General features: G+C 47.3%; 1 protein-coding gene across 3 annotated transcripts in view; it reads right to left on the bottom strand.

The window, feature by feature from the left end:
• SMAD3 (SMAD family member 3) overlaps positions 1-26,222 on the bottom strand; it is a 129,567-nt gene that overhangs the window by 77,263 nt on the left and 26,082 nt on the right. The window contains exon 1 of one of the 3 annotated variants that reach the window (XM_054531612.2): positions 18,854-18,981. The exons of the other annotated variants lie outside the window; for them this stretch is intronic. Coding sequence (XP_054387587.1) covers positions 18,854-18,912 — 59 coding nt within the window. The 5' untranslated portion in view covers positions 18,913-18,981. Of the gene's footprint in view, positions 1-18,853; positions 18,982-26,222 lie in introns of those variants that run through there. 3 annotated transcript variants of the gene reach the window in all.

Genomic DNA, 26,222 nt, shown 5'->3' with positions numbered 1-26,222 from the left:
GCTTCTATGTTATCATTACAACATTACACTTGATCATGTTTCCAGGCATTTTTAAGCTAACAACAGCTCTCTATAAAGAAAGTTTGACAATCCATGCTTGACAAACCACATCTCTTTCACAAGAGCTTGGAGGACTTCCCAGCAGGAAAGGAAACATCCTCACACCCACCAGAGTCGCACACCCGGCACATCTGCTGAACTCCACCAGGGACCTGGTGGCTTCCTCATGATCAAAAGGAGACAGCTGCTCTGTGCAGTGGGGTGGCACTGGGCTGGAACTTGGGGGGACCTGCTTTGGGGCACAGGTTTCCTCCTCTGTAAAATGAAGGAGTTGGACTTTCAAGATCTGAAGCCACTGCTGGTTCTGACAACCAGCTCTCTTCTACCGTCATATCCTAACAGAACAAAACCACGCCTGCTCATTCATCACAGGCAGAACCTGGGATCATCATTTGAGTGAGGCCCACAAGGTGGGAAAACACCTGGGTTTGAGGTCAAAAGACCCGATTGTGTATCCTAATTAGCATTTTCAGCCTGTGAGGCCTCCGTAAATGTTGCACATTCAGAAAGGATTATTACTCTTTCTAGCTACTCCACCAAACATGCCAGCCGTGACCTCAGACCTCAAGGAGCCACATCCCTCCAAAAGGGGAGGCAGAGACATATTCAGAAAAATGCCCTTTTCAGTGTGTGTATCAGTGCTGGGAAGATGGAGGGCCCGGGAGCTATGAGAACTGGGTGAAGCAGTCCAGAATGGCTTCCTGGAGGAAGTAAGCTTGGGGATTTCCAAGTAGTTGACAACTTCTTTCAAGATAAACATTGCATTTATCTGCTTTCTCACCTCCTGACCTTTGCTCTTCAAACTTGGCATGCCATTGTCACTAATCATGGGATTTTTCTACAACCATCAGGCAGAAAGCTGGTTAACTGGTTTCCCAATGGCTGAGAAGTCATCTATCCTCCATGCAGAACAGATACCCCCATCACCAAGGGTCTTGCTCCTTTCCTGATGCTTCAGTTTTCTTGCTTCCACCTAAGACTCTCCTTCACTGTGCCCATCTAGGTCCCACAGGCTCTGAGGAGCACTTCCACACCTGTAGCCTCTCCTTGTCTGAAGTCCTGCGGCACTTACTGTCAAGACTAATTGCAGAACCACTAGGAATGATACCCATAATAATCACAGCTGCTCCCCTTTACCACACACTTCTCCAGCCAGGTACTTGCTCAGCATGTCAGTCATTATTGAGACAACGTCCACACACCCCATGAGATGGGCGCCACCGTTATCCCTGTGCCCGAGATGGATCCAAGATTCAAAAGCTTAGAGTCCTTACCGGAGGCCACATGATCAGTTTTAGGGAAGATTTCTACAAGCCTTGAAGGCCTGGTAGGAATCTGCATCCTAGGACAATGTGTCCAGTATATCCCTTTTGTCCACTGTGTGCTAGGCACTGCAAATGTGAAGATGTGGATGGCCAGGCTGTGCCTGGACGGCCTCACTCTCCACCTGGAGGCAGCCCATCAACCACAGTGCGCTGGTTTATCTCGGAGCTGCTCTCAGACAGTGTCAACCACTGCCATCTCCATAATCCATCACCCAAAGATGCACAAGGCAACTAACAGGTGCTCAGCAAAGGCCAGCTGAGATAAACTGAACAGGAGATGTTAGAGAGATGTACAAAGTCCTTCAGGTGGATTTCTCTTTGTTGTTAAACATCTCTCTCATCTCTGGACTTCTGTACCCACTTCCAGAGGGTACAGTGGTTACAGAAGTCTCTCTACAGAAGTCCAGAGATGAGAGACATGCTCTTCTGATTACTCCTACTCACCCTTTGGTCTTGGTTCCAATGTCTTTTCCTCGGGGGAACCTTCCCAGACCACCACCCCTTGCTCAAATGGAACCAGGCTCCCTGGACTTCTCATGCATGACTCCTAGCATTTGCAGTGTTACCCTTGTGAGTGATTCCTCTTTGCTCACTACTATATCCAGAGCCCAGCACAGCATAAGTTGCCAGTAAAATGTGCTGAATGAACAAATGAGTTAATGCCACTGAATCTATATCAGCCTTGCCATGACTCCAGGAGGGTGGTTAACCAGATATTATCTTCCTTGCTTTACTGATGAGGGAATCACGGCCCAGAGGGCACATCTCTCACCTGGGCTTGGGGCACTGCGAGATAGGACCTAAGCGCCCCAAAGGGGGCCATGCCTTTTTCTTGTTGGATTCTTTGGCAAGCAGCATGGCTCTGAGCACACAGCAGATGTGGATTCAAAGTAGATGGAAATAGCAACTAAATGACCTCAGACATGGAGCCAAAACAACTTTTCTGTTTGCTTGGCATCACATTTCCATCAAAGCAGACTGTGGAGGTAGGCCATTCTGTTTGCATTTTGACTCTATTCTACCTGTTCTGTTCTGAGAACACAGCTCAGTGCTGAAGGAACACAACAAAATCTGCAGGTGTGGGTGAGATTCTGCTTCCGTGGGAAAAAAAAAAAGACTTTCCTACGGTCTCATCATCTTCGTAATGAAGCGCTAAGGTGCTCCTGGAAGTGCTCATGGCATGAGTTCCAGGAATTCAAAGATTGTCAGTGCAATTTGATACACATTTGCTCAAGGGCTAGGGCAGAGCACTGGATCAGAAGTCAGAATCCTGGCCTCTGGGCTTACTCCAGATCCCAACCAACAGGGTGACCCTAGATGATGCAGTGTCCATATGGGTAAGATAGGGTCAACAGCACCCACACTGCCTTCATCACAGGGCTGTAGCCAAAAAAGCTCCAATATTTGAGACAGGAGGTGTGAAAAGCCACAGGCAGTAACAAGATGTGTGGCATATTACAAGGCTGCTCCTGGCCCAGGGGTGACTGTGCAGAGAGTGCTTTCGGAGGGGGAAGGGGGAGCTGTTTGTTGATAGTCTCCCACGTGGAGGCAGAGGTAACTTCAAAGAAAACTGTACTTACCTGTTTGAAGGTGCCCAAAATAGAAAGAATGGCCTCTCAAGCCCCCTAAATTTAGATAAAGACTGGGTGCTGGCAGGTGGAAGGAGGGGAGGATGAAGTCAAAGTCAAAGATTCTCTGGCTTGGAGTCAGGTCTTCACATCCCACTCACCATATGACTTAGAGCAGGCAGGTAATGCACCCTGAGCCTCCATTTCCCCATCTGTCAACTGCGAAGTAATGACAACTACCCCTTTAAAGATTGGTATTCAAATCTATTTTTTGTTTCTCTTAGGAAAGCATGCTACTGAAAAATGGTAAAACCCTTTATTGGGTGTGGGACGAAGAGGTCCACCCAATATGACATGTAATCAGTTGAAGGTGGCTTGTTCCTTGCCCCCAGTGAGGGAGCTATCTGGGTGGGCCTCTCTGCAGAGTGGCCATCTCTGCACCACGCATAACCGTAGGTGATGAGGGGCCCAATTCCATGAGAAGCTGTTCAGTATTGGCCAGGACCTCCCTCATACATGCTGGATATTTCCATCGGGCAGGCAGTCTCAAAGGCATGTCAGAGGGAGTGAGCGAGAGAGAGGACTCTCCAGCGCTGAGGAGGTGGGAAGGCGGGTGGGTTCCACACGAGTGAAGCAATGCTGCTTACCTTCACTCCAAAGTGACCGCCATCTCTCAGGACAAGGGCACACAACCCCACCTGCCCGATGTTTCCACTGCTTAGCCAGCGCTCAGGAAGCACGATGCAAGAAAACACTTCTAAAATGCAGCCAGGAGGGCAGCCCCTGCCACTTCTCCACCGCCAAATTGGTCCCAACTAACCTCAACCTGGTGGCAGAAATGCTGCCAAAGAATGTAATAAACATTCCCAATTTGAAAAAGAATTCAATCAAGATTTTGTAAGCATCTCCCATGCTCTGTCCTAAGCACTACAGGGAGATGTGAGGGAAATAAGACACAGTTACTGTCCTCAAAGAGCTATTGGTCTAAAGGGAAAGAACTAACACAAATGAAACGATCCTGTGCGTGAGAAGCTCAGGTTCCTAGGATCTATGGGAGAAATATGCTTATATTTCAGTCCCTGAAAATACTGGAGGTGGGGACATTTTTTTAAACAATCTTTCAGACATCTATGTTAATCTTGTCATTAGTCACATTTCCATTTTACCCTTGGCTGCTAGAAAGTTCAAAGCAAAATGCGCAGGCTACTTCCAACAATCTCACAAACCTTACAACATATAATACTGTGTACTAACATTAACTCTGATGTCATCTTATTTTCCTATTTTCTTGTCTTCTCCCCTAATTTCCTTGTCTATCTTATTTGTATTTACTGGATTTACTATTGTAATTATTGGATTTCTGAGAGTTACCACAGATTCTTTTTCTGAACAATGTAGATTCTGAAAAATATATTTTAAGGCGGGGCGCGGTGGCTGATGCCTGTAATCCCAGCACTTTGGGAGGCCCAGATGGGCGGATCACGAGGTCAGGAGATCGAGGCCATCCTGGCTAACACAGTGAAACCTCGTCTCTACTAAAAATACAAAAAAAAAATTGGCCGGGCGTGGTGGCAGGCGCCTGTAGTCCCAGCTACTCAGGAAGCTGCTGAGGCAGGAGAATGACGTGAACCCGGGAGGCAGAGCTTGCAGCGAGCCAAGATTGCACCATTGCACTCCAGCCTGGGTGACAGAGCGAGACTCTGTCTCAAAAAAAAAAAAAAAAAAATATATATATATATATATATATATACACACACACACATATATATACACACATATATATACACATATATATACACATATATATACATATATATACACATATATATACACATATATATATACACATATATACACATATATATATACACATATATATATACACATTTTAAAAGTTGATTAATACTACAAAGCTATAGTAGTCAAGACTGTCATGAGGATCGATGTATGGCTCAATAGAAGAGAATCTTAAGAGTCCAAAAAGAAACCCTTACATTTACAGTCAAATGATTTTCTACAAGGGTGCCAAGACAATTCACTGGGGAAAGCACATTCTTCTCAACAAACAGTGCATGGACATCTGGATATTCACATGCAAAAATCTTATACAAAAATCAGGTCAAGATGGATCAAAGATCTAAATATAAGAGCTAAAATTATAAAACTCTTAGAAGAATGCAAGGGAGTAAATTTTTGTGACCTTGGATTAAGCAACAGTTTCTTAGATACAACACAAAAAGCAAAAGTGACAAAAGTAAAACAAATTTAGCTTCATCAGAATTAAAAACTTTTGTGCTTCAAAAGACACCATCAAGAGAGTGAGAAAACAACCCACAGAATTGAAAGAAATAAAATGGAAGAAAATATTTGCAAACCATATATCTGATAAAGGAACTTATATCCAGAATATATAAGGAACTCTTATAATTCAACAGTAGAAAGACAACCCAATTAGAAATGGCTAGCCGGGTGTGGTGGCTCACGCCTATCATCCCAGCACTTTGGGAGGCCAAGGCGTGTGGCTCACCTGAGGTCAGGAGTTCAAGACCAGCCTGACCAACACGGTGAAACCTCATCTCTACTAAAAAAAAAAAATACAAAAAATTAGCCAGGAGTGGTGGCGGGTGCCTGTAATCCCAGCTACTTGGAAGGCTAAGGCAGGAGAATTGCTTGAACCCAGGTGGTGGAGGTTGCAGTGAGCTGAGATGGCACCATTGCACTCCAGCCTGGGCAACAAAAGCAAAATTCTGTCTCAAAAAAAAAAAAAAAAAAAAAAGGAAAGAAAAAAAAAGAAATGGCTAAAGGATTTGTAGATGCTCCTCCAAACAGGATATACAAATAGAAGGCCAGATGCAGTGGCTATGCCCGTAATCCCAACACTTTGGGAGGCTGAGGCAGGTGGATCATCTGAGGTCAGGAGTTCGAGACCAACCTGGCCATCATGGTGAAACCCTGTCTCTACTAAAAATACAAAAATTAGCCAGGTGTGGTGGCACACACCCGTAATCCCAGCGACTCAGGAGGCTGAGGCAGGAGAATCGCTTGAACCCAGGAAGCAGAGGTTGCAGTGAGCTGAGATGGCACCATTGCACTCCAGCCTGGATGTCCCAGTGAGACTCAATCTCAAAAACAAACAAACAAACAAAAAACACAAATGGCCAAAAAGCACAAGGAGAGATGAACAATATCATTAGCCAATAGGGAAATGCAAATCAAAACTACAATGAGATACCACCGCACATCCACTAGAATGGCTAAAATAAAACAGACAATAACAAGTGTTGACAAGGATGGGGAGAACTGGAACCCTCATACATTGGTGGTGAGACTGTAAAATGGTACAACCACTTTGGAAAACAATTTGGCAGTTTCTCAAAAAGTTAAACAAAGCTACCAAATGACCCCATAATTCTACTTCTAGGTATCTACTCAAGATAAATGAAAACACATTTCCACAAAAAAAAGCTTGTACACAAATATTCATAGCAGCATTATTTACAATAGCCAAGAAGTGAAAACAACCCAAATGTCTATCAACTGAAGAAAGGACAAACAAAATGTGGTATATCCATACACTGGAATACTATTTGGCCATAAACAGGAATGAAGTACTGACACATGCTACAAATGGATGAACCCTGAAAATATGTTAAGTGAAAGAAGTCAAACACAAAAGTCCACAAACTGTATGATTTCATCTATACGAAATGTCCAAAAGAGGCAAATCCAGAGAACCAGAAAGTAGACTAAGTTGCCAGGGCTAAGGGGGATGGGCAGGAAGTGACTGTTAATGGGTATGAGGTTTCTTTTTGTGGTGTTGAAAATGTTCTAAAATTAGATAGTGATGATGGTTGCACAACTCCATTAATATACTAAAAACCACTAAATCATATACCTTAAAAGAGCAGATTTACGGTATATGAATTATATGCCAATAAAGCTATTATTTTTCAAAAGGTTTATTGAATAAAGTCTGGACTTGTGTTACTAGTAATGTACCAATGTTGTTTCTTAGTTTTGACATGTGTACCATGGTAATGTAAGATGTTAACATTACGGACATCCGGGTCAGGGGTACACTGGAACTTTCTGTATTATCTGTGTACAGTTTTTCTGTGTATCTACAATTATTCCAAAAGGAAGAATTTCCTTAAAGAAAAGATTGGTCATACAGAGCTAACTATTATGTAATGATTTAACTAGGCTTCCCTGACTGTGGTGTACCTGCCCACTGGACCATAGCTGCTCAACGGCAGGAGGCCCACTTTGCAACCAGGGCAGCCCACACAGGGCTGGATGTCACAGACACAGAGAGGCAGAACAAGTAACAATGAGCACTTGCATCTGCACGGCAAGGAAAGCTCCTCTTCCCTCTTTTATCTTCTTCAAGCCTCACAAGAACACTATGAAGTCAATACTGTCACGTGCGGGAGAGACTACCGAGGTGCTGTCAGCATCCTATCCCCCATCACTCCCAACTCTCTCTGTTTATATACATACACTTCTGTCTTGTCAAACCCAAGTTCCTCTAAATCCAAATCTTCTGACATATCCTGCTACAGGCTGGGGTCATGGGGAAACTAGGTGGGCTGTTCCTGGCCTTTCCTCCACCAGCAGAGGTGGTGATTCTCCCTTGAATGTTCCAAGAGTCACTGCATCTATATGCCTTGATTTGAGCCACAGATGTCTGTGAGTTTGAGTCGTATCCCCCAAGCAGCACAGAACTCCAAGGGCACAGCCAATATCTTACTTATTCCTAAACCCCCTGGGTCTTAGACACTCAAGTACAGAATGAATTATTTCATTCACTGATGACCTAGAGTGTTCAGCAAGCACAGTCACCCTATCCCTAAAGGAAACATGCTGGTTTCAGGCAGAGAACTCCTAAAAGGCAAACATTCTTCTTGGTCATCTCTTGTCTGAGTAGACATCACTAATGGGCTGGGGTTCTATTTTCTGAGAAGCACTGAGTTGGTTTCCCCCGCTGACGAGCCTGGGAGCCATGGCTTCATGTTACCTGGAGACCCGGGTGGGTGGGAAGTGGGCCGTGGAGGAGGAGCGGGCTGGCACGCTCCACCAGGCTGATGGCAGCCCCTGCTTCCTGTGGGGCCCATGGCCCGCTGACATCACTGAGAGGCCAGCGGAGCGCAAGGGGCACGCGGGTGTCGCAACTGCAGGCAGCACGCGGGGTCATGTGAAGTTCAGCTCTGGGGTTTTCTCAGTCCATTGGGTTTTACTCATCCCTTGTCCATTAAGCGTGTTTCCCCCTCTCGCTTTTCCTTCTTTGTGTGCGTGTGTGTTTTAATTATTCCACGGCTCTTGGCTTGCTTTCATAACCTCACATTAACATTTCTCATTGCTACTGAGAAACAAGGCATTCCACCCACTGGAATGCAAAGACACCAGAGAGAATTCCAGCTCTGTGCAGGAACCCTTGGGGAGAGGGTCAGTATCCAATCACCAAAGAGGAGGATGTGAGAATTATATGCAGCATGAGGGTACTAAGCCTCTCAGGCCACAGGGTCCACTCTGACCTTCTACCCATTTTACCGATGAGGGCCACAAGTCCCAGAGGGTTAAAGTAACTTGCACAAGGTCACCCAGCTTCAATCAGGGCAAAATGACTCAATTTTCCAAAACTGCTATCACAAAGCATTTTTCAGTACATGGCAAGCATTCCACACAAAAAGCATTTGCACACACAAAGAACTTACAATGAAAATTACGTCTTACAAGTTAACAAGCCATGAGAATGTTCTAATCATCAAGCATTAAAAATACCCAAATGCATATTCATCCCATGCATTCATTCAACAAGTATTTGTGAAGTGACCATGCTTTATCAGGCACCGTGCTAGGCTCCAGAGACATGAAGATGAATAATAACTGGTCTTTGTCAACAAGAACTCAATTGTGAGACAAAAGCCAATCTGAGGAAAATTAAGCCTATTTCAAACATGCCTTGATCTATGTAACATTCATAATACATAATATCTTCTTTGATCTCCACAGTTTTCTCTCTACCTCCAGATCAGTGCAATCTCTGGTTTTCCACTCTTTTTTTCTTTCCAAATGAAAATGGAGCACAACTGTCATTTTCAATCTACTAAGTCATAAACCACAAGGCAGGCTAAAAGGACCAAATGCTCCGTTTTAGAACGAGTCCAGTGCAGAGAACAGAGCCCACACCACAAGGCAGGGAGCTGTGGTCCAGATGAGTGACATGCCCTTAGAGACCTGGGTCCTGGCCTCTGACCCAGAGACCAGTCCCATGGAGCCCCTGTCCTTGAGGGCTCACTGCCTGGGACCGTGAGAAGAATAACCCAGAAACCAATGATTTCAACATATCATGGTGTGTGTCAGACCTAGGCGTGCTCAGCAGCTGGGGGGACACATTTGCAGAGGCCAGGAGGAGGGGGCATCTGAATGAAGGCTGCTTCCTGGAGATCAAGATGGGACTACGTTTTGGAGGAAGTAAGTTGAATAGGCTTGGGACATTCCAGGCTGGTATGGGCAAAGCAAGGAGGCAAGAAACGGCTTGGCACAGGGTGGGGAGGCAAGCAGGCTTCTGGTATCATCAGGGTGGGGATTCTCAACCTTTTTGGGCAAAGCATGATCATTTTCAATTCCAGTGATTTTCACAGACCTCTCCCGTGGTGGCAGTTGTACTTGAAATTAGTCACTCCACAAATGCGTAATCCCTGCTCATTTACAGCAATAATACAACTGCACAGAGTCTGCAGCTGCCAGGTTGGAAAGCTTCTTACCGGAGCCCCCGAGGGCAAGGCCAAGTGAGAGGAGACGGAGGACACTGTGCAGACCCCAAGGGACAAGGCGAGTTATCCCCGAAGCACTAGGAACCACTGGATGGAAGGGTTCTAACCAGGGAGGTGCTGAAGCAAGATGTGTCCTTTAGAAAGATCACCCTGGGCACAGCGCGGGAGGTGGTGGGGGCGGGGGGAGGGGAGAGGAGAGCAGATCCAGGGAGGCTGCTGGGGGAGACGACCTGGAGGCCCAGTCACCTAGGTGAAGGAGGATGACTTTCCACACCAGATGTCAGTATCACAGAAGCCTCAAGCCTCAGATAATCCGCCCTTCCAAAACCTAAACAAAGCCAAAATCCCCTACTCAATTTCAACAATAGTCAAAATCAAATGGCTCCTCCTTTCTCAGGCCATATCCCTATGGAAGGGAAGGGTGAGGCTTTGGGGTGGGTGAGGGCAACAGTATGGGGCAGGGAAGGGAAGTGGAGGGACAGAGGGAGGCCTTGTCCATGCAATAACCACAGCGACAGGCAGTGACTTAGGCTGGGCAAACCAAGTGACTGTGGCAAGGCTCAGAGAGGCAGGAAGGGCCGGGGGAAGCCCCTCTCCTATCAGAAATTACTCGCAGCCGAATGACGGACTTCATCTGTCTCTGCCTGCAGGCGACCACAGACTGCAACAGGAGGGCAGGAGGGCAGGAGGGCAGGAGGGCAGGAAGGCAGGAGGGCACGGCGACAAGACTCTCCCCTCGTCTGGCACCTCAGAAAGCAGAGCTGAGAAATCTCACCCTGGGAAGAAGGGTGGGGTGCTTTTGTGGTGGGAGTGGCGCAGCAGGTGGAAAGATTTCGAGGCTCTGAAAGGCCCACTCCCCTCCACCCGGATAAAGCTACTTCTCTCTTGGTTTCCTTGGGGCTATCACAGTCACTGTGCCTGAAATTCCCACCATTTGTCATTCCTTTGGCATCCAAGGCCCAACGACTGACTACACCAAAATCTTCAGTTAAAGCATGACTCATTAAAATCTTTTTTTTTTTAATGCTCTCAGTAAACATTTATTGAGGGCTTGACTGTTCCAGGTACTGTGCTGAGCCCTGGGTGGGAGAGAGGGCGATGACTAAGGCTTGGGAAGTCAGGGCTAGGGAAGCCGAGAGAAGCCAAGTAGTGCAGACGGGGCCCTGTGAACTCAGCTAAGGAGACTGGACTCTACTTGGACTCCCTGGAAAGCTACCAAAGAGTTTTAAACCACTGGGGAATGATATGTTTTGATACCACCGTTCTGGGTCCCCTGGGGTAATAAATACTATGCCATTAGCACCATTAACACCTTCATGTGAATTAGGTAATCAGATAAGTGTCACCTTGCAAAAGACTGAGATGTAGAACTGATAAGTTTTGATGCCAGAGAGTGAAGCGAGGAAGAGCCAGTGCTCAGTGGCTACTCCGCGGGTAACGGAGAGCAGGGGACAGACCCCAAAGGAAGCTGGGTGTGGGGCCATCACAGCATAAGTGTCCTCCACATATGATGCACGCCTGTAAATATTTACTGAGCTCCTTGGTTCTGGGTCCTGAGCATAGCAGAGAACAAAAGAAATGGCCCCTGCCCTCAAGAGGAAGATAGACAGTAAATAATCACAGATTTAGAACTGCAAGCTGGAGTAGGGTCTCGGAAGGAAAAGAACAGTCTCTATGAGAGAGTGTATTGGGGATAGAGTCAGGATGAAGGGGAGGAATTAGAAAGGGCTCTCTTAGATGACATTTAAGGGGAGACCTGACTCACATTCGCCAGCTGAAAACTATGGGGACAAGCATTCCAGGCAGAAGGAACAGCATATGCACAGGCCCTGAGGAAAGAAACATAACGTCAGGGTAGGCCTGAGAGGTTGAGATTTGAACCCTTGTTTGGGATTCAGACCCTTATCCTCAAGGCAACAGGAAGCCCTGAACAATTTTCAGCGGAAGCCCTGAACAGTTTTCAGCAGATATGACAGATGACAGATGTACATTTCTTAGAGATCATGCTGGCTGCCGGTGGAGAATGGGCCCAGTGGAGAGGAGGGTGCAGGCAGGGAGACCAGGTAGGGGGAAGACGGGGCCAGAAACATCCTGATTTGGGTGAGGAAGCAGCAGTGGAGATGGGGCATTGGATGAACTTAGATATTCTGGGGGCAGAACTGACAGGGCTCGGTGATGTCCTGGATGGTGAGGGAGAAGGAGAAGAGGCTAAAATGATTGCTTCCCGAGGTCTGGATGGTGGTGCTTTCCACTGGGAAGGGGAGGCCGGGAGGAGGCTGTGCAGATGGCAGGGAGGGCCGGGGAATGAATGCAGATGAAGGCTTTGATTCAGGACATGCTCAAGCAAGGCCTTCAGAGGCAGCACAGCACAGATGTCAACAATGGGCCCTGGCCTGACCTAGGGCAACAGGAGGCATTAGCAGGCCCTGCGTTGCTTCAGGCAGGTTGAAAACCCCACGGGATCTCCAGCCAGGGCATCAGGGTAAGAGACACATTCCTGTTTCTCCCTCCTGTGCCCTGTCAGAAAGAAAGGCTTTCCCTTTTCTGGAAGTGCCAAAAATGCAGCACAGGAAACTCATTCTGCTGCCAGAGTGACTAATATTTATCACTGGTATATACAGTAGCCATTCTTCAAGGCCATGAATTTCTGCCCACAGCTAGAGCCACAATTCTCTCAGCCACCCTACCCAAGCTCAGCCCTGCCTCAGCATTCCACAGGGCTGAATAATACTCTTTGCTTCCCGTAGGGGCTCTGCTTACCCAACAGCCTGGCATCTTCTCAGCATCCTGGACTCACCGCATACTGCTCAAGGTTCAAGGTTTCCACTGTGGCTGTGGAGGTGCACCATGATCTCGTTCCCCTACCCCTCCCTACCCATCCTGCCTGAGTCCCCACCACCAAACAGAGGCAGCTCCTCCCTCCCTGTAGAACGCAGAGGAAGGACACAGAGGGCAGGAACTTTGGAGAGCGCCTCATCCAACCTTTTTGCTTACTGAGGAGTAAACTGAGGCTCAGAGAAGTCAACTGACTTGCCTAAGGTCACACAACAAAGCTGAGACAAAAACCCCAGGCCAGGGCTCTTTCTTTGGAAAGAAAGGGCCAAAGGTGGCAAGGCCTCCTGACAAACAGTGCCTCCTGTTCAGCTGAGGTGAGATGGAGCCACAGGTGGCTTTGATACTGAGAGACCCCCAGGAAGCAGACAAGGAAGAGCAGAGCCACTGGGACGCCTGCAAGATCAAACTCTGAAAGAAGTCTGCACGCAGCTGCACGGTGTCTGTCCCCAGACAGCTCTCAGATGGGAAGCAGCTTTCAGTACTAAAAGGGGGAGAAGAACTGGATCCCAGGACATAGACCCCAGTTCTTAGTGGAAACGGCTTCATTCCTGCAATGTAGTTTATACATTTATCTAGGCCCAGAGGTCTCTGTCAAGGGAAGAGGGTGGGCAAAGCCCACAGAGGAAGTACTTTCTTGTGTGGCAATGACCATCGGGGAAACAAGATATCACGGAGTATAGTGATCCAGTGTAAACTTGGCCATTTGTGCCAAGCCCTTTGCCAAAGTTATCCATCTTCGGCCACCTGACGGAACAGAGGGCACTCATGGGAAAACAGCTGGAAAAAGGACACTGCCCAAAATTAGTACGAATCTTTATCACTTACTGGGGGCCACAATAAAGGCCCTACGGGGCTGGAATCCTTTCCAATCTCAGGTGTTCCTGGACTCAGGGATAATGAGGGGTGACTGCAAAATGCAGAATGCCAGGGAACACAGAGGACAGCTTCAGAGGGCAGGCCCTTCTTCCTAGAAGCTCCGTCTTCTAGAATCAGATACATTGATTAGTGTCTCTTCCCCGATCAAACCTGCGGCTAACCATGACTTGATGTATACAGTGACACCCTATAGCTGTGATGAGAACTGGGAAGGCATTCATTCATTCAAACACTCATTGAGCACCTTGTAATACCAAGCATTGTGCGAGACGCAGGGATTACAGAAGTTGAAATATACCCACTCCTGGTGGGGAAAAGCTCTTGGTTGTCAAAAGTTGGGGGCGGAGGTGGGGGGCAGACGAAAATCCTGAAATCCGATCTTATCTGTCTTCCTGCCTTTGAACGCTGCCACAACAAAACCAGCAGAGGCAGGCACTTTTAAAAGTAGGGCCCGTTGTGCACTTTCTCGGCTACGCACCCCTTTCCTTCCTCCAGGCTTCCTGTCTCCCTTCTATACAGTCACCACCAACTACCCTTGAACGTCAACACCTCTGGAAAAGGTGAAATAATTCTGCTACCTTCAATACGGCAAATAGCCTCTCTAATCAATCCAAGTAAGTGTTTATGGCAATCCAGCAATGAGTTTGGCACAAAGAAAGAGGTCCGGGGTGGTCACTCACGGTGATGTCAAAGCCGAAACGGTGGATCCAGGAGCACTGACAGTTGGAGGAAACCCTCCTCATTGTTGCAGCTCTGTTCCAGCTCCTTGTTGCGCTGCGTGCTTAGGAAAACCACACAGGGGTGGGGAGTCCACATACAGGCCCACACCCTACACACATTCAGCTCCACAACCAGCAGTCACAGCTGGAAAGGGTAGCTGGGCTGAGGAAACTGCAGCCCAGGGAGAGTGAGTGGGACTCAGGGATCCTGGACTCCAGGTCAGTAGGACACACCAGCACAGAGCCTACCCCAGAAGCCCTGGGCAAGACCCACCCAGCCTTAATGTCAGGGCACAGTTAGCCTGGACACAAAACCATGAATAACTCATGTTTGCATCGTGCTCTGCTGTTTTCCAAACTCTTTCTCATCCCTCACTCTCTCCTGATCATCATGCAGTCTTCAATACAGTCAAGGCGGGTCCTGCTATCCCCTTGTCGAGTGATGTGAAGTGAGTCCCAAGGCCATGCGCCTTGTGTGAAACCACATGAACAGGTTCAAGTGTGTAGCTTTTGCATGACCTTGACTACACTACCTTGACTATAATTCTTCTACTGGGGTGATGGGAGGCAGGGGGAAGGAGTTAAGAAAAACAACAAAAAGAACAGTACAGCTCCGTACAAAGGAAGTTGACAATCAAATTTGGGCAGACAAATGACACACAGACAAGCTGCCGTCACAGAAAAGAGCCAAATTAATGCATTCAAAAATGTGTACTGAGCATGTACTACATACCAGAGCTGGGAAGTGAGGCAATAGACCATCCGCAGACAGTTAAGACTAAGGAGATCGGACCTGTTCTGGGTTTGAAAGAAGAAAGGTACAGAGGAGTCTAGGAGAGCATCCCAGGAAACGTAACGGGGAGCTAAAACATGGCAGCAGTTGTGGAGAAAGCACACTGAAGAGGAGCTATGATGAGCCTCACCTGGGAGGGGCGGAGGGGCCGCACAGAAATCCAGAAAGCGGTCACTTCTGGAGAACTTTAAATACCAAGCTAAGGGACCACGTATCCTGCCTACAGAAACATGGTATATCCAGATCTTCCCAGTCCATCCAAGGTCACTCCCTGCAACTGACCAGCCAGGACCACCAAGAGGTTCAGAATTCTACCTGTTTAACAGAATTCCCCATCATACATTGGACGGTCTTGTTCCCATCACACCTAGGACAAGTCTATACACACACGTCATCCCAGTATGGCCCTGAACTAGCACCTTGGACATACAATTCCCACAGATGAGGACAGATATGAACACTCACAAATCCATTCCACTGCTCAAAAGAATGTGGTGGAAGGCACACTTTCTAAAGGGCCGCATTTCACACATTTTAAGTGGTTTTCACACATTTCTGAGCAAGTGCATGACTGCTGTATGTGTATGAACATAACAAGTTTCAAAAGGGAAAAAACAGTGGTTAAATCTGACTCATCCTACTCTCCTGCTTTTTTCTTTCTCTCAACACAAACTCATGCACGCGAGCATGCACACACACACCACACACACACACACACACTTCCACAGCATTTCCCCCAAGACTGATTTGAATAACATGGTGGGCCTTGAGGCAGGAAGGATTCACTGGGTCAATTCTCCTCACTCTCAACAAGCTCGCCTTCCAGGTGACCCATGAAAACACAATTTAACCATGAACTTCTGGAAGGCAGGACCTGGTTCTACTCACACAGCCTTAAACAGATCAGGTGCCTCATAATCCGATTTGATGGCAGAAATAAATATCAGCACATTCCAAGCCCTGCTTCCCACAGCTAAGGCTCTCCTAAAGACAAAGGCAAATTCAGCTGTGCCAAGTACAACTCCCAACACAAACCAGTTTGCATTCATTCTTGTTTCTTTCAGTGGCACCCACCCTTGGGTTTCATTTCAGTAAGAGTCTCAACAGCTAACAAAGCACTTTAACGTCCATCATCCCATGCAGATGCTCACACCAACTCCATAAGACAGGAGAGGCCAGAAATATCGTTCGCATTCAAAGATGAGGACTCTGAATGTGAACAAGCTTTAGGTCACTTTCCTAAGGTCATGTAGCTAATCAATCTCAATCTTGTCATTCCTTGCCTACGGATCTCACCTCAGTTACTGAGAGTGTAACTGAACTTCCAAGATCCTGAAACCTTATTCAGCTTCTCCTAGGGATTAAATAGATATTTTATTCAATTACAGCTCAGCCTGTTCCGGTGGCATCATCATCACTGTCATCATCATTGCTATACTGGCACCGACCAGGAAAGGATACCAGAGCTCGACCTCAGAGAGCAGGCAGGCCTGCCCACTATGTGCCAGAGGGTGGGAGAGTCAGGGGGCTTGCTAAATTTGAAACCTTTTTCTGACATCCAAGTATTTAAACAGCTCATTGACTCCCATACATAAATATTACTATAAGCTACAGTTTCATTTACCCTGTGCTGGGGCCAAGAGGGTTTGAAAGTAGAGTAAGCATAAACTAGGTACTGGAAAGTTTCTTATTTCCTGTAGTGTCAGATGTTCATAGTCAAAAAGAGAAGAAAAGAAGCAGTGTCACATGGCAAGTCTCCCATCAAACACCAAACGTATGTATTTGCACATAATTAGTCCCTTTCGCTAACTGCCCAAAGCGAGTAGCACAACAGGAATTGTTCTAGACACATCCACGAGGACACAACCCAGGACTTGGGCTATTTCTATTTCTGCTACACAGCCCCAGAGCCTCCTGAGCCTCACCTCAGGGTGAGACAGACAGTTTCCCTGAGCATCCAAGGACGGCACAAAATGCCAGGTGGAAGAGAGCTGATCCTCAGTAACCCAGAACATACCCAAAGACATAAAGGAGCCAAAACCCACTTTTCCACTGTGACTTCCCCAGTAGAAAGTGAGGAGGCTAGAAGCCAAAGCTCAACTCTGGTACGCTGCTCTGTGCCCTTGGGCAAATCACTAGCACTCTCTGGTTCCTCATAAAGGTAGAGCCTGGATTGGAAAGTCCCATTCTTTCTTCTGCCTCAGTGTACACATAAATGACCCATTCCTTTCTTTCCCACCCAATACAAACCTATCAGAAACTAAGTCAGTGACATGGACACCATTAGAGGAATACATTTGATTTTAATATACATTAAAAACAATTTATATGTTTATCACAATATATCAGAGTGTATCACAATACATTAATACTGTAATTAATACATTTATTAATACATTAATATATTGATACATGTAGCAACAATCTACCATGTTAGCCATTTTAATGTGTATAATTTGGTGGCATTGAGTTCATTCACAATATTGTACAACCACCACAACTATTTTGCTCCAGAACACCCCTCAAGGAAACCCTGTATCCATGAAACAGTCACTCCCCATTCCCCTCTCCTCCACCCCTGGCAACTACTAATCTGCTTTGTATCTCTATGAATTTGCCTATGGGGATATTGCATGGGAATGGAATCATGTGATATGGGGCTTTTGATGTCTGACTTCTTCGACTCAGCATAATGTTTTCAAGATTCATCCATGTTGTGGCACATACTTCATTTCTTTTTTTTTTCAGATGGAGTTTCGCTCTTGTTGCCCAGGCTGGAGTGCAAGGGTGCGATCTCAGCTCACTGCAACCTCCGCCTCCTGGGTTCAAGCAATTCTCCTGCCTCAGCCTCCCAAGTAGCTGGGATTACAGGTATGTGTCACCAAGCCCGGCTAATTTTGTATTTTTAGTAGAGATGGGGTTTCACCATGTTGGTCAGGATGGTCTTTAACTCCTGACCTCAAGTGATCCACCCACCTTGGTCTCCCAAAGTGCTGGGATTACAGGCGCAAGCCACTGCGCCCGGCCACGTACTTCATTTGTTGGCTCAAAAAATATTCCATTGTAGAGTGGAATATGCTTTCGAATTAATTGCTAAGTAAATCATTCACAGACTATAGTACTATTATTAGCAATAATTAAATAAGATAATCTATGTAAGGTATGGGGCACGTGGTGTGCAATCAGTTAGCATTCACTTTTCATCATCAACAAAAATTCCTCATAGCACACCTCGCTGGTGGTGGTGTCATCACACCTTACTTGGGAATCAATAGGCTGGAGGTGTCATCCAGATCCCATCTTCTGAGTACGTGAATCAAAACATTTCTGCACAAGTATTACATATTCCCCCAGTTCTCCAATGTGTGCGGACCTCTGGCGAGTAAACCTTCCTTATGCAGTAACCATTACAAGCTAGCAAAACACTGGAACCCTTCTTCAAGTAATCTTGCCACATGAAATTTACCAAAATAGAAAATCCTTGGAGAGGTGGTGTAATTCTCCATTTTTCAAAATGACTTACAACAGGATTCCTTTAAATGGTTTTCCCAGTAGTCTTAAAACACAATTCAATTTGCACAATCAATATTTCAACAACACACCTTCTCTATAAAATACTATGCAGCTGTCTGAGCTGCGCTCCAATTTCGGAGGACAGTGATGCTTACAAGACATGAAGAACTGATGTCTGCTTTTCCCCATAATCAGCATGCTGAATCCAGAGACAGAAGTCCTTAGTCCTTATCCCACTTTCCAGCCCTGTGACTTTGAACAAGAGCGGCTACTTCTTCTCATGTCAGTGTATTCTCAGGAATGCAGAAGCCACAGCCACTTTCTCTAAGGCTGACACACGAATCAACAGGGCGGCACCACAGAGAGGAGAATTATCATGGGTACTCACAGAGTTGATCCTCGCTCAGGACATACGCTCTGTCCACAGTTTGGGGCAAACGTCCACATTTGTGAAGCATTTCAGAACAGTCCCATCTCCATGGGCTGCCTGACCCTCCTCCACACTGGCCCCCTCAGGAGCGGAGTCCACCCTCCCATCCATGTATGCCCTCCCACCGTCCCCAAGTCCCCCAGCTGAGCAACAGTGGGCCCTTGGACCCCCGCTGGGGATGCGTGGGACCCTCCATGCCCACTTCCACCTGCCTTCCGGGGGCTGTGGAGGCCTCCACAACCAAAGCAAGCCTCCCCAAGTGTCCTGTGGACAGTTCTCTCCCAACTCCTGAAGCTTGTTTTCTTTAATTAGCTCACTGTGGCAGGAGAAAAACGCCACCCCACCCTTCAAATAAGCAGATCTGGGCCTCAAATGTACTCTGTGGTTTGCCTCTGTGCTGCCAGGCTGTTCGCCAGGGAGTGACAGGCTACCGGGGCTGAGCAGGCAGGGGCAGTAAGAAACCCCTGCTACGTTGAGATAGGCCTTTTTCTTCCTAACATCTGACATTCATTTCTCAACCACAAGCTGGGCTGCACCCTTTCCTGAGTCCCTGAAACCTGCGATTGTGGTTCCAATTAGGGGACGATTCCAAATCCTGCTGGCTTGCTTGCTCGCTCTCTCTCTCTCTCTCCCTCCCTCCTTCCTTCTTTTTCAATCTGCCGGGGGGGGGGGGGGGGGGGGCGGGGCGCGTGCAGTTTATGGCACAAAGCCCAATCCTCTCATCTCACAGATGATGAACTGAGGCCCAAACAAAGTAACTGCTTCTTGGAGCCTCTCACGACAGTGGTGAGCAGCACTTAAAGAAACACTGAAAACTCGCCGTGTTAGCTCTTCCTAACACCAGTACTTAAGTTTATAAAAGAGTTCTCCATATGTCATCTCAGCTGGGTCTCATCCTCTAAGGCAGGCACACCCACGACTGCTCCATTTGACAGATGTGTAAACCAAGGCTTGGTGGGGAATGGACAGTCAAAGGTCATGTGACTGAGAGTGACAGGGTGAGAGGACCAGGATCCTTGAAGACCTTCAAACACTACAATTTTTCTTTCATTCCAGTAACTTCTACAGCACAGCTGAAGTACTACTTAGAAGTCTGAGGCAGAGGCTCCCTAGAATCGTACTCACAGAATCTTGGAAGTTAGACCTTGAAGGCCAGGATTCCTAGAGGATGCTACTTTTGGTCCTAGCACCCACAGGAATTGTTTCTTCCTCCTCCCCTCATTCTTCACCATCATGACCACTGCTGGCATTGATTCAATCCCATGGCCCAGACACAATGTTTACTCCTCCCCCTGCCCTCATTTCATGCTCATGACCATGCTATAAGATAGTTACCATTATACCCATTTTATAGACGGGTAAACCAAGGCTCCAGGAGGCTTGAACAACCTGCCCAACGTCAAACAATTAGTTAAGAGATGGAGATAAGGCCGGGCGCAGTGGCTCACACCTGTAATTCCAGCACTTTGGGAGGCTGAGGCAAGCAGATAGCCTGAGCTCAGAAGTTTGAGACTAGCCTGGGGCAATATAGTGAAACTCTGTTTCTACAAAAAACAACAACAACAACAACAAAAACCAAAAAACAAAAAAAACACGAAAATTAGCTCAGCACAGAGATGCGTGCCTGTAGTCTCAAGCTACTCAGGAGGCTGAGGTGGGAAGATCGCTTAAGCTGGGAGGTCAAGGCTGCAGTGTGCCAATATCATACCACTGCCTTTCAGCCTGAGTGGTGAAAGAAGAACCTGTCTCAAAAAAAAAAAAAAAAAAAAAAAAGAAAACAGGACAGAGAGATGGAGATAAGATTTGACCCAAGAATTCAGCCTCCAAGTACCCACATTTTTAACAACTACACTGCAACCAAAAGACTGAGGACTGCCTGATGAAGAAATGACTCACCCAAGGAGACCATGCCTGAGTTAAGAGTCAAACTAGGGCCTCTCTCTCAGCTCACTGCTGGCTCATGCCTCTCTATACTAGGCTGCCCAAAAATTCACAAGAGTAAACGCTCAGGAGACCCCCAAAACACCTTCAACAAGAATATGTTTGTAGCCTCTGAAATTCCTCAACTTTTATCTCTATCAACAGAGCCACCACCAGCTGGAAGCTTGGAATCTTCAGAGTAAGTGCACATGCTCACTTGCCTATATGTTGTTTCTTAGCTCCGCAACCCAGGAGACAATGTGAGCAGACCAGGGATCTAGAGGCTGCACGTGCAAGACCAGCCTGAGACCTCCAGCCCCAGGATGCCAGTCAGGGTTGGCTGCCTAATTTGTGGGGCCCAGTGCAAAATGAAAATATGGAACCCTTTGTGCAAAAGGCAAAAAAAAAAAAAAAAAAAAGTATCAATCATGGTACTAAAATAGAAAGCTTTTTCTCTTTCTTCCACAGTCTCTCTCTTGATGCGTCATGGTATTTTTAATTTGCTATTTAATATTATTCTAAGGAAAGAAACATTAAAATTTTAAATTACATGAATTAGCATGAATTTTACCACTCCTATTTATATTGTGTGATGCCAGTTTTAACTGCAAATATAAAAAGCCTTTAACTAGTATGTGGAATCACCAACATTACATGAATTGTATTTTAGGGCTTGGATATGCATTTTGTGACGTACCAGAACCAGAGAAACATCCATAAAGCTAACTCAATCGTTTCTACTTCACTTCTCAATGTGTGTCCATTCTACCATCACTCTTTATACTCCCTGAGGAGTAAGGAAGATCTGAAAGGAAAAGGCATTATGGGTGCCCTATCTTTCCTTTTCCTTCTTCCATCATCATTTTCAATATAAGTGGTTGGTGTCAGGGAAGTGACGTGAGTAATAAAGGATATGATGGGGTTCTTTGGTCGTTGATGTTTCTTAGAATTCATCACCTTCTTTCTACATCCAAGACAAGTTCCAGTTAGATGGAAAGCATCAGGACTGTCAGTCAGGGCCCCCACTACTCAGTCGCAGATGTGACATCTCACAGTCACTTTGACTCTCACTCAACTCCCCCACATTGTAGGTCGGGCAGAAGTCTGTGCTCAAATGCTACATGTGAATGGGGCAGAAGGCTCAATGGGCACATGGTGCCCACATCTCCTGTATCCATGCTCATGCTCCAAAACACTAGGTCAAAGATAAAATTATTAAGAATTTCAAGATGGGCCGGATGCCGTGGTTTATACCTGTAATCCCAGCACTTTGGGAGCCCAAGGCTGGATCACCTGAGGTCAGGAGTTCGAGACCAGCCTCGCCAACATGGTGAAACCCCATGTCTACTAAAAAAAATACAAAAATTAGCTGGGCGTGGTGGCGGGTGCCTGTAATCCCAGCTACTCGGGAGGCTGAGGCAGGAGAATCACTTGAACCTAGCAGGCAGAGGTTGCAGAGAGCCGATATTGAGCCATTGCACTCCAGCTTGGGCAACAAGAGCAAAAAAAAAAAAAAAGATTTCAAGATGGTGACAGCAGAGCATTAAACCAAGCATAGGGCCCTCCTGAGCATGAACTCTATGTGACTGCACTCGTCACATGCCCATGAAGCTGGCCTTGATGACAGCCACATCTGTGTAAGGACAGGCTCAAGACACACTTCCACAGCCATCCTTCCATTTGCCGGCCAGTTCACCCAAAGCCAAATTAGGTTAGGACCCCACACTCCGAGGCCCTGGGTCTCAGATATGATGGTCAAAGGATCCAACACTGAAACACAAAAAGGATCTGGGTTTAATGCTCACCCACCTCAGGACCAGACAAGCTGGAAGACTTCACTGGCCTTCTTTAACCTTTCTAAGGCTGCCACACTGTGTGACAGCTCCTTTGTCCACCCAGTAAAGCAGGGGAGGTGAGCACGCGGCCATCTTTTGATATGCTTAACACCAAGGGGAGAGGAAGGGACCAACCAACCATTTACCAACTCACAGCAAGGTGGTAAACACCAAGCAATGCCTTGTACACATGTTAACGCAATCGTACAACCCTAACAGACAGGTAACATTTTACTCCTGGAGAAACTGAGGCTCAGAGAAGTGGCGTGACTTACCCAAGACCTGCCCAGTCAGCTCAGCTGACTTCTCTGGATTTATCCACACCCATGGAGACCCCTTCAGGCAGCCCTGCCATCCACCCAGAGGCTGGGTTAAAACTCAAGTGCATTTAATGCAAGAAAAAAGAGTGCGACTCTGACTCCAAACGCTCTGGAACATCAAGTCAGGAGCACCCTGGAAGGGTCTGATTAAAGGGTTAAAGCAAAGGCTCCTTTGAGACACATGTTAAATGTATGTGGCCACATCTTTGCCTACATCAGTGCAGCCCCACGCATTTTCCTAAATGCCTGTAAAGCACATCTCACATAATTATGATCTTCAGCTCGGCCCTGGCCACATTAGAAGTAATGTATATTTATGAAGTGAAAAGCTCAAGTCCTGCCTCTAACACAGTTATTTACACTTATCAGGGCCTGCTCCAGCAGGCCCTGGGTTCCATGTTATCACACCCCATCCTGCCTGGTCACAGCCCTCTCCTCAGGGTAGCAATTTTGAGCAGAGCTTGAATAAGATTGTCTCGTGCCACGTCTGCTTTAGAAGGCAGCCAGGTAAATGCCCTCAGCCCTGCTCAGGAGAAGCCACGGGGTGGGATGGTGGGATGAGGGGCCCAGAGCATCAGCTATTCACCCAAAAGCAGGGTGAACAGGAGCAGCTGGTTCTCTGGTCCCAGAAGCTTCGCCTCCCATCTTGATGCCACTTCTGGTCACAGCCCTAAGCATAGGGGAACATCTGATGGCTGGTGGATGGCCACGTCTTCTGACTCGCCCAGGCGCAGGCTGACTTCCTGGGTCCCTCACACCACAGGCCACCCCACGCAGGCCTCAGGTGGTCCCACTGCCTGCCCTGAGGACCCCTCCACAGGATTGGTGGTCAAGGGCCTGGAACACTGCAAGTGTGAGTCTGGGAAGCACCGCGGTCACATCAAGAGTCCTAAAACAGAAAATGCAATCTGGGTTCAGATTCCTTGCCTGCGTCCCCTGGGGTAAACCACGTGCCTTCTCAGAGCCCTGGCTTCCTCAGCCATCAACAGGGGGAGGCACCAAATGAGATCAACAGAGACGTCCGCACCACTTCACAGAACTCTGCAGGCGGGGGACAGTCCATCCTCCCATTGGCCCAAGAGGCTTCTTTTAGGTGCTGCCAGAGGCAAGAAGATAGGAACCACCAGCTGCCTTTGCTTCCTTCAGGTAACCGCCTCCCAATCAGCGCTACCTCACATGCCAACACAGCGCCGCAAGTCAGCAGGCGTGCTGACCCAGTTCCTCTTTCCCTTCTTAGCAGCAGCAGCTCTCTGCACTCTGAGGCAAAGTGGGCCTCCGTCTGTCCCCTTGGGATCCAGTTAGCTCACATCCTTCCTCTTAAATGATCTGCACCTTGGCCACTTCTTGCTAGACTCCCTGCTTGACACGGCTGCTGGGAAGACTGAGAGAGAGAGCAAAGTGCATAGACGACCCCAGCCTGCTACCAGTATTATTTGGGTGCCACGAGCGTGACAATCACAATCCAGCCACCCTTCCTACCTCCACTGGCAAATCCTGATTATGCACCCCTGCACTGGCAGTGGAATGAGAGGCTCGCCGAGGTGGCGAGGCTGGTGTGGGCCCTGGCACAGGTGTGGATCCTGAAGGCTTTATATTCAAGGGTCCGCTAAGGTGTTCAAGGCAGTTTGTGCATCCATCATCACACCTGATTTGCATCAACGTAGAGGTTTTACAGATAAGAAAAGTACATCTCAGAGAGGTTAAGGATATGCCCTGGAATACACAGCCAGCTCAGGGAGCCGGGAGTCTTGTCCTGACACCAGGTTCCTTCCCCTCTAACAAGTGGCTAGACATGAGTGAAAAGATAGTAACTGTAGGGTTAGATGAGCACCATTTACAAAGACAGGGTGGGGAAGGGAAGTTAGACTATAGATTCCAAACTCTCAAGTCCAGTCTTCCTATTGACTCAAAGCAGGCTACGAGCCTCCTAAATGTTCATCATTGATTTTCAGACCACACAACTCAGGGATGGGCATGGGGGCCGTTTTCCATGATGCAGAAGCTGGCTGTTATTGCCACACCTCCTTCCCCAAAGCTCCAGAAGACCCAACATACATGGAACATCATGCCTGTTATTACATTTAACCATCACAGCAACCCCATGATTTGATATTTTTAGCTGTTTAACAGAAGAAAGAAGAAACCCATTAAGAGGTTAAGAGCAAGGGCAGGCTTGGGCCTAAAGGGGCACAGCCCTGCCAGTCCTGTGCCTTTTCAGCTACACCACATTCCTCTGGACAAACTCCCTCCACGACTCCTACCCCCAGCACCCTCCTCAGTATCCTGCTCCCAGCTTCCACACGGTGCATCATTGCCTATAATCATGGTTCTCAAGCTCAAATGCACATCAGCAGCCCTCAGACAGTGTATAAAATTCAGACTGCTGGGACTGCCCTAAAGGTTTCTGATCCAAGAGGCCTGGGGGCGGGGCCTGAGACTCTGCATTCCTAGTAAGTTCCCTGGTGATGCTGACGCTCCTGGCCCGGGGCCACACTTTGAGAACTGCTGATTTATAGTAATTTAAAGTGTTCACCTAACAGCTGGGGAATGGTTAAATGCGGTTCATCTACTTGATAAAATACTTGTAATTATGAAAGCCACATATAAGAAAATGCTGATAAAATATAAAATTAGAGCATCAGGCTTGCACCCTGTGCTGGTCCAAGTCCAGTTTGCCCTCTGATCCATCCCTTGTCTTCCTGTGCTCTGCTGTGTCCTCCCTGGGGCTGAGCCCTGACTTTCCAGGCTCCAGATCAGGAGGCCTCCAGCAGGGTTTAAATAATAGGAGGCTCTCATGGCAAGCAGGGGGTAGGAGGGAGGGAGAGGTCAAGGTGTTTCTCCCCTCTCTCCTTTTCTACCCTGGGTCGGCAATTTTAGAGGCAGCTGCAACTGCTCTAGACAGGCCCACTGGTGACCCCAACCCTGGGCTCTGGGAACACCACCTGTTCCCTTTGTCCCTCCAGCCTAAAGGCAGTGGCTTCCTCCAAGTTCTGGGTCACCTCACCTTCCCATGTGCGGCTTCTCAGCTGCTTTATCACCTGTGTAACCAAGGTCCCGTATTAAATTCCCTTTGTGCTAAATACCTGATGTAGTTCCTCCTTCCCGTTTGACTGATACACTGATTACAGCAATAAGCATAAAAATGCTTATGCAAATGGACAATTCTAGAAGGCTATTACCTTCTAGAATTGAGAGCTTGGTAAACTTATGTTTTCTTTCCCCAAAAAACTTTAGAAGAGTGTCAGTTATTAT

This window comes from Pongo abelii, chromosome 16 (genome assembly GCF_028885655.2).
Source record: "Pongo abelii isolate AG06213 chromosome 16, NHGRI_mPonAbe1-v2.0_pri, whole genome shotgun sequence".
NCBI lineage: Eukaryota > Metazoa > Chordata > Mammalia > Primates > Hominidae > Pongo > Pongo abelii.
This window is presented reverse-complemented; position numbering and strand designations above follow the sequence as displayed.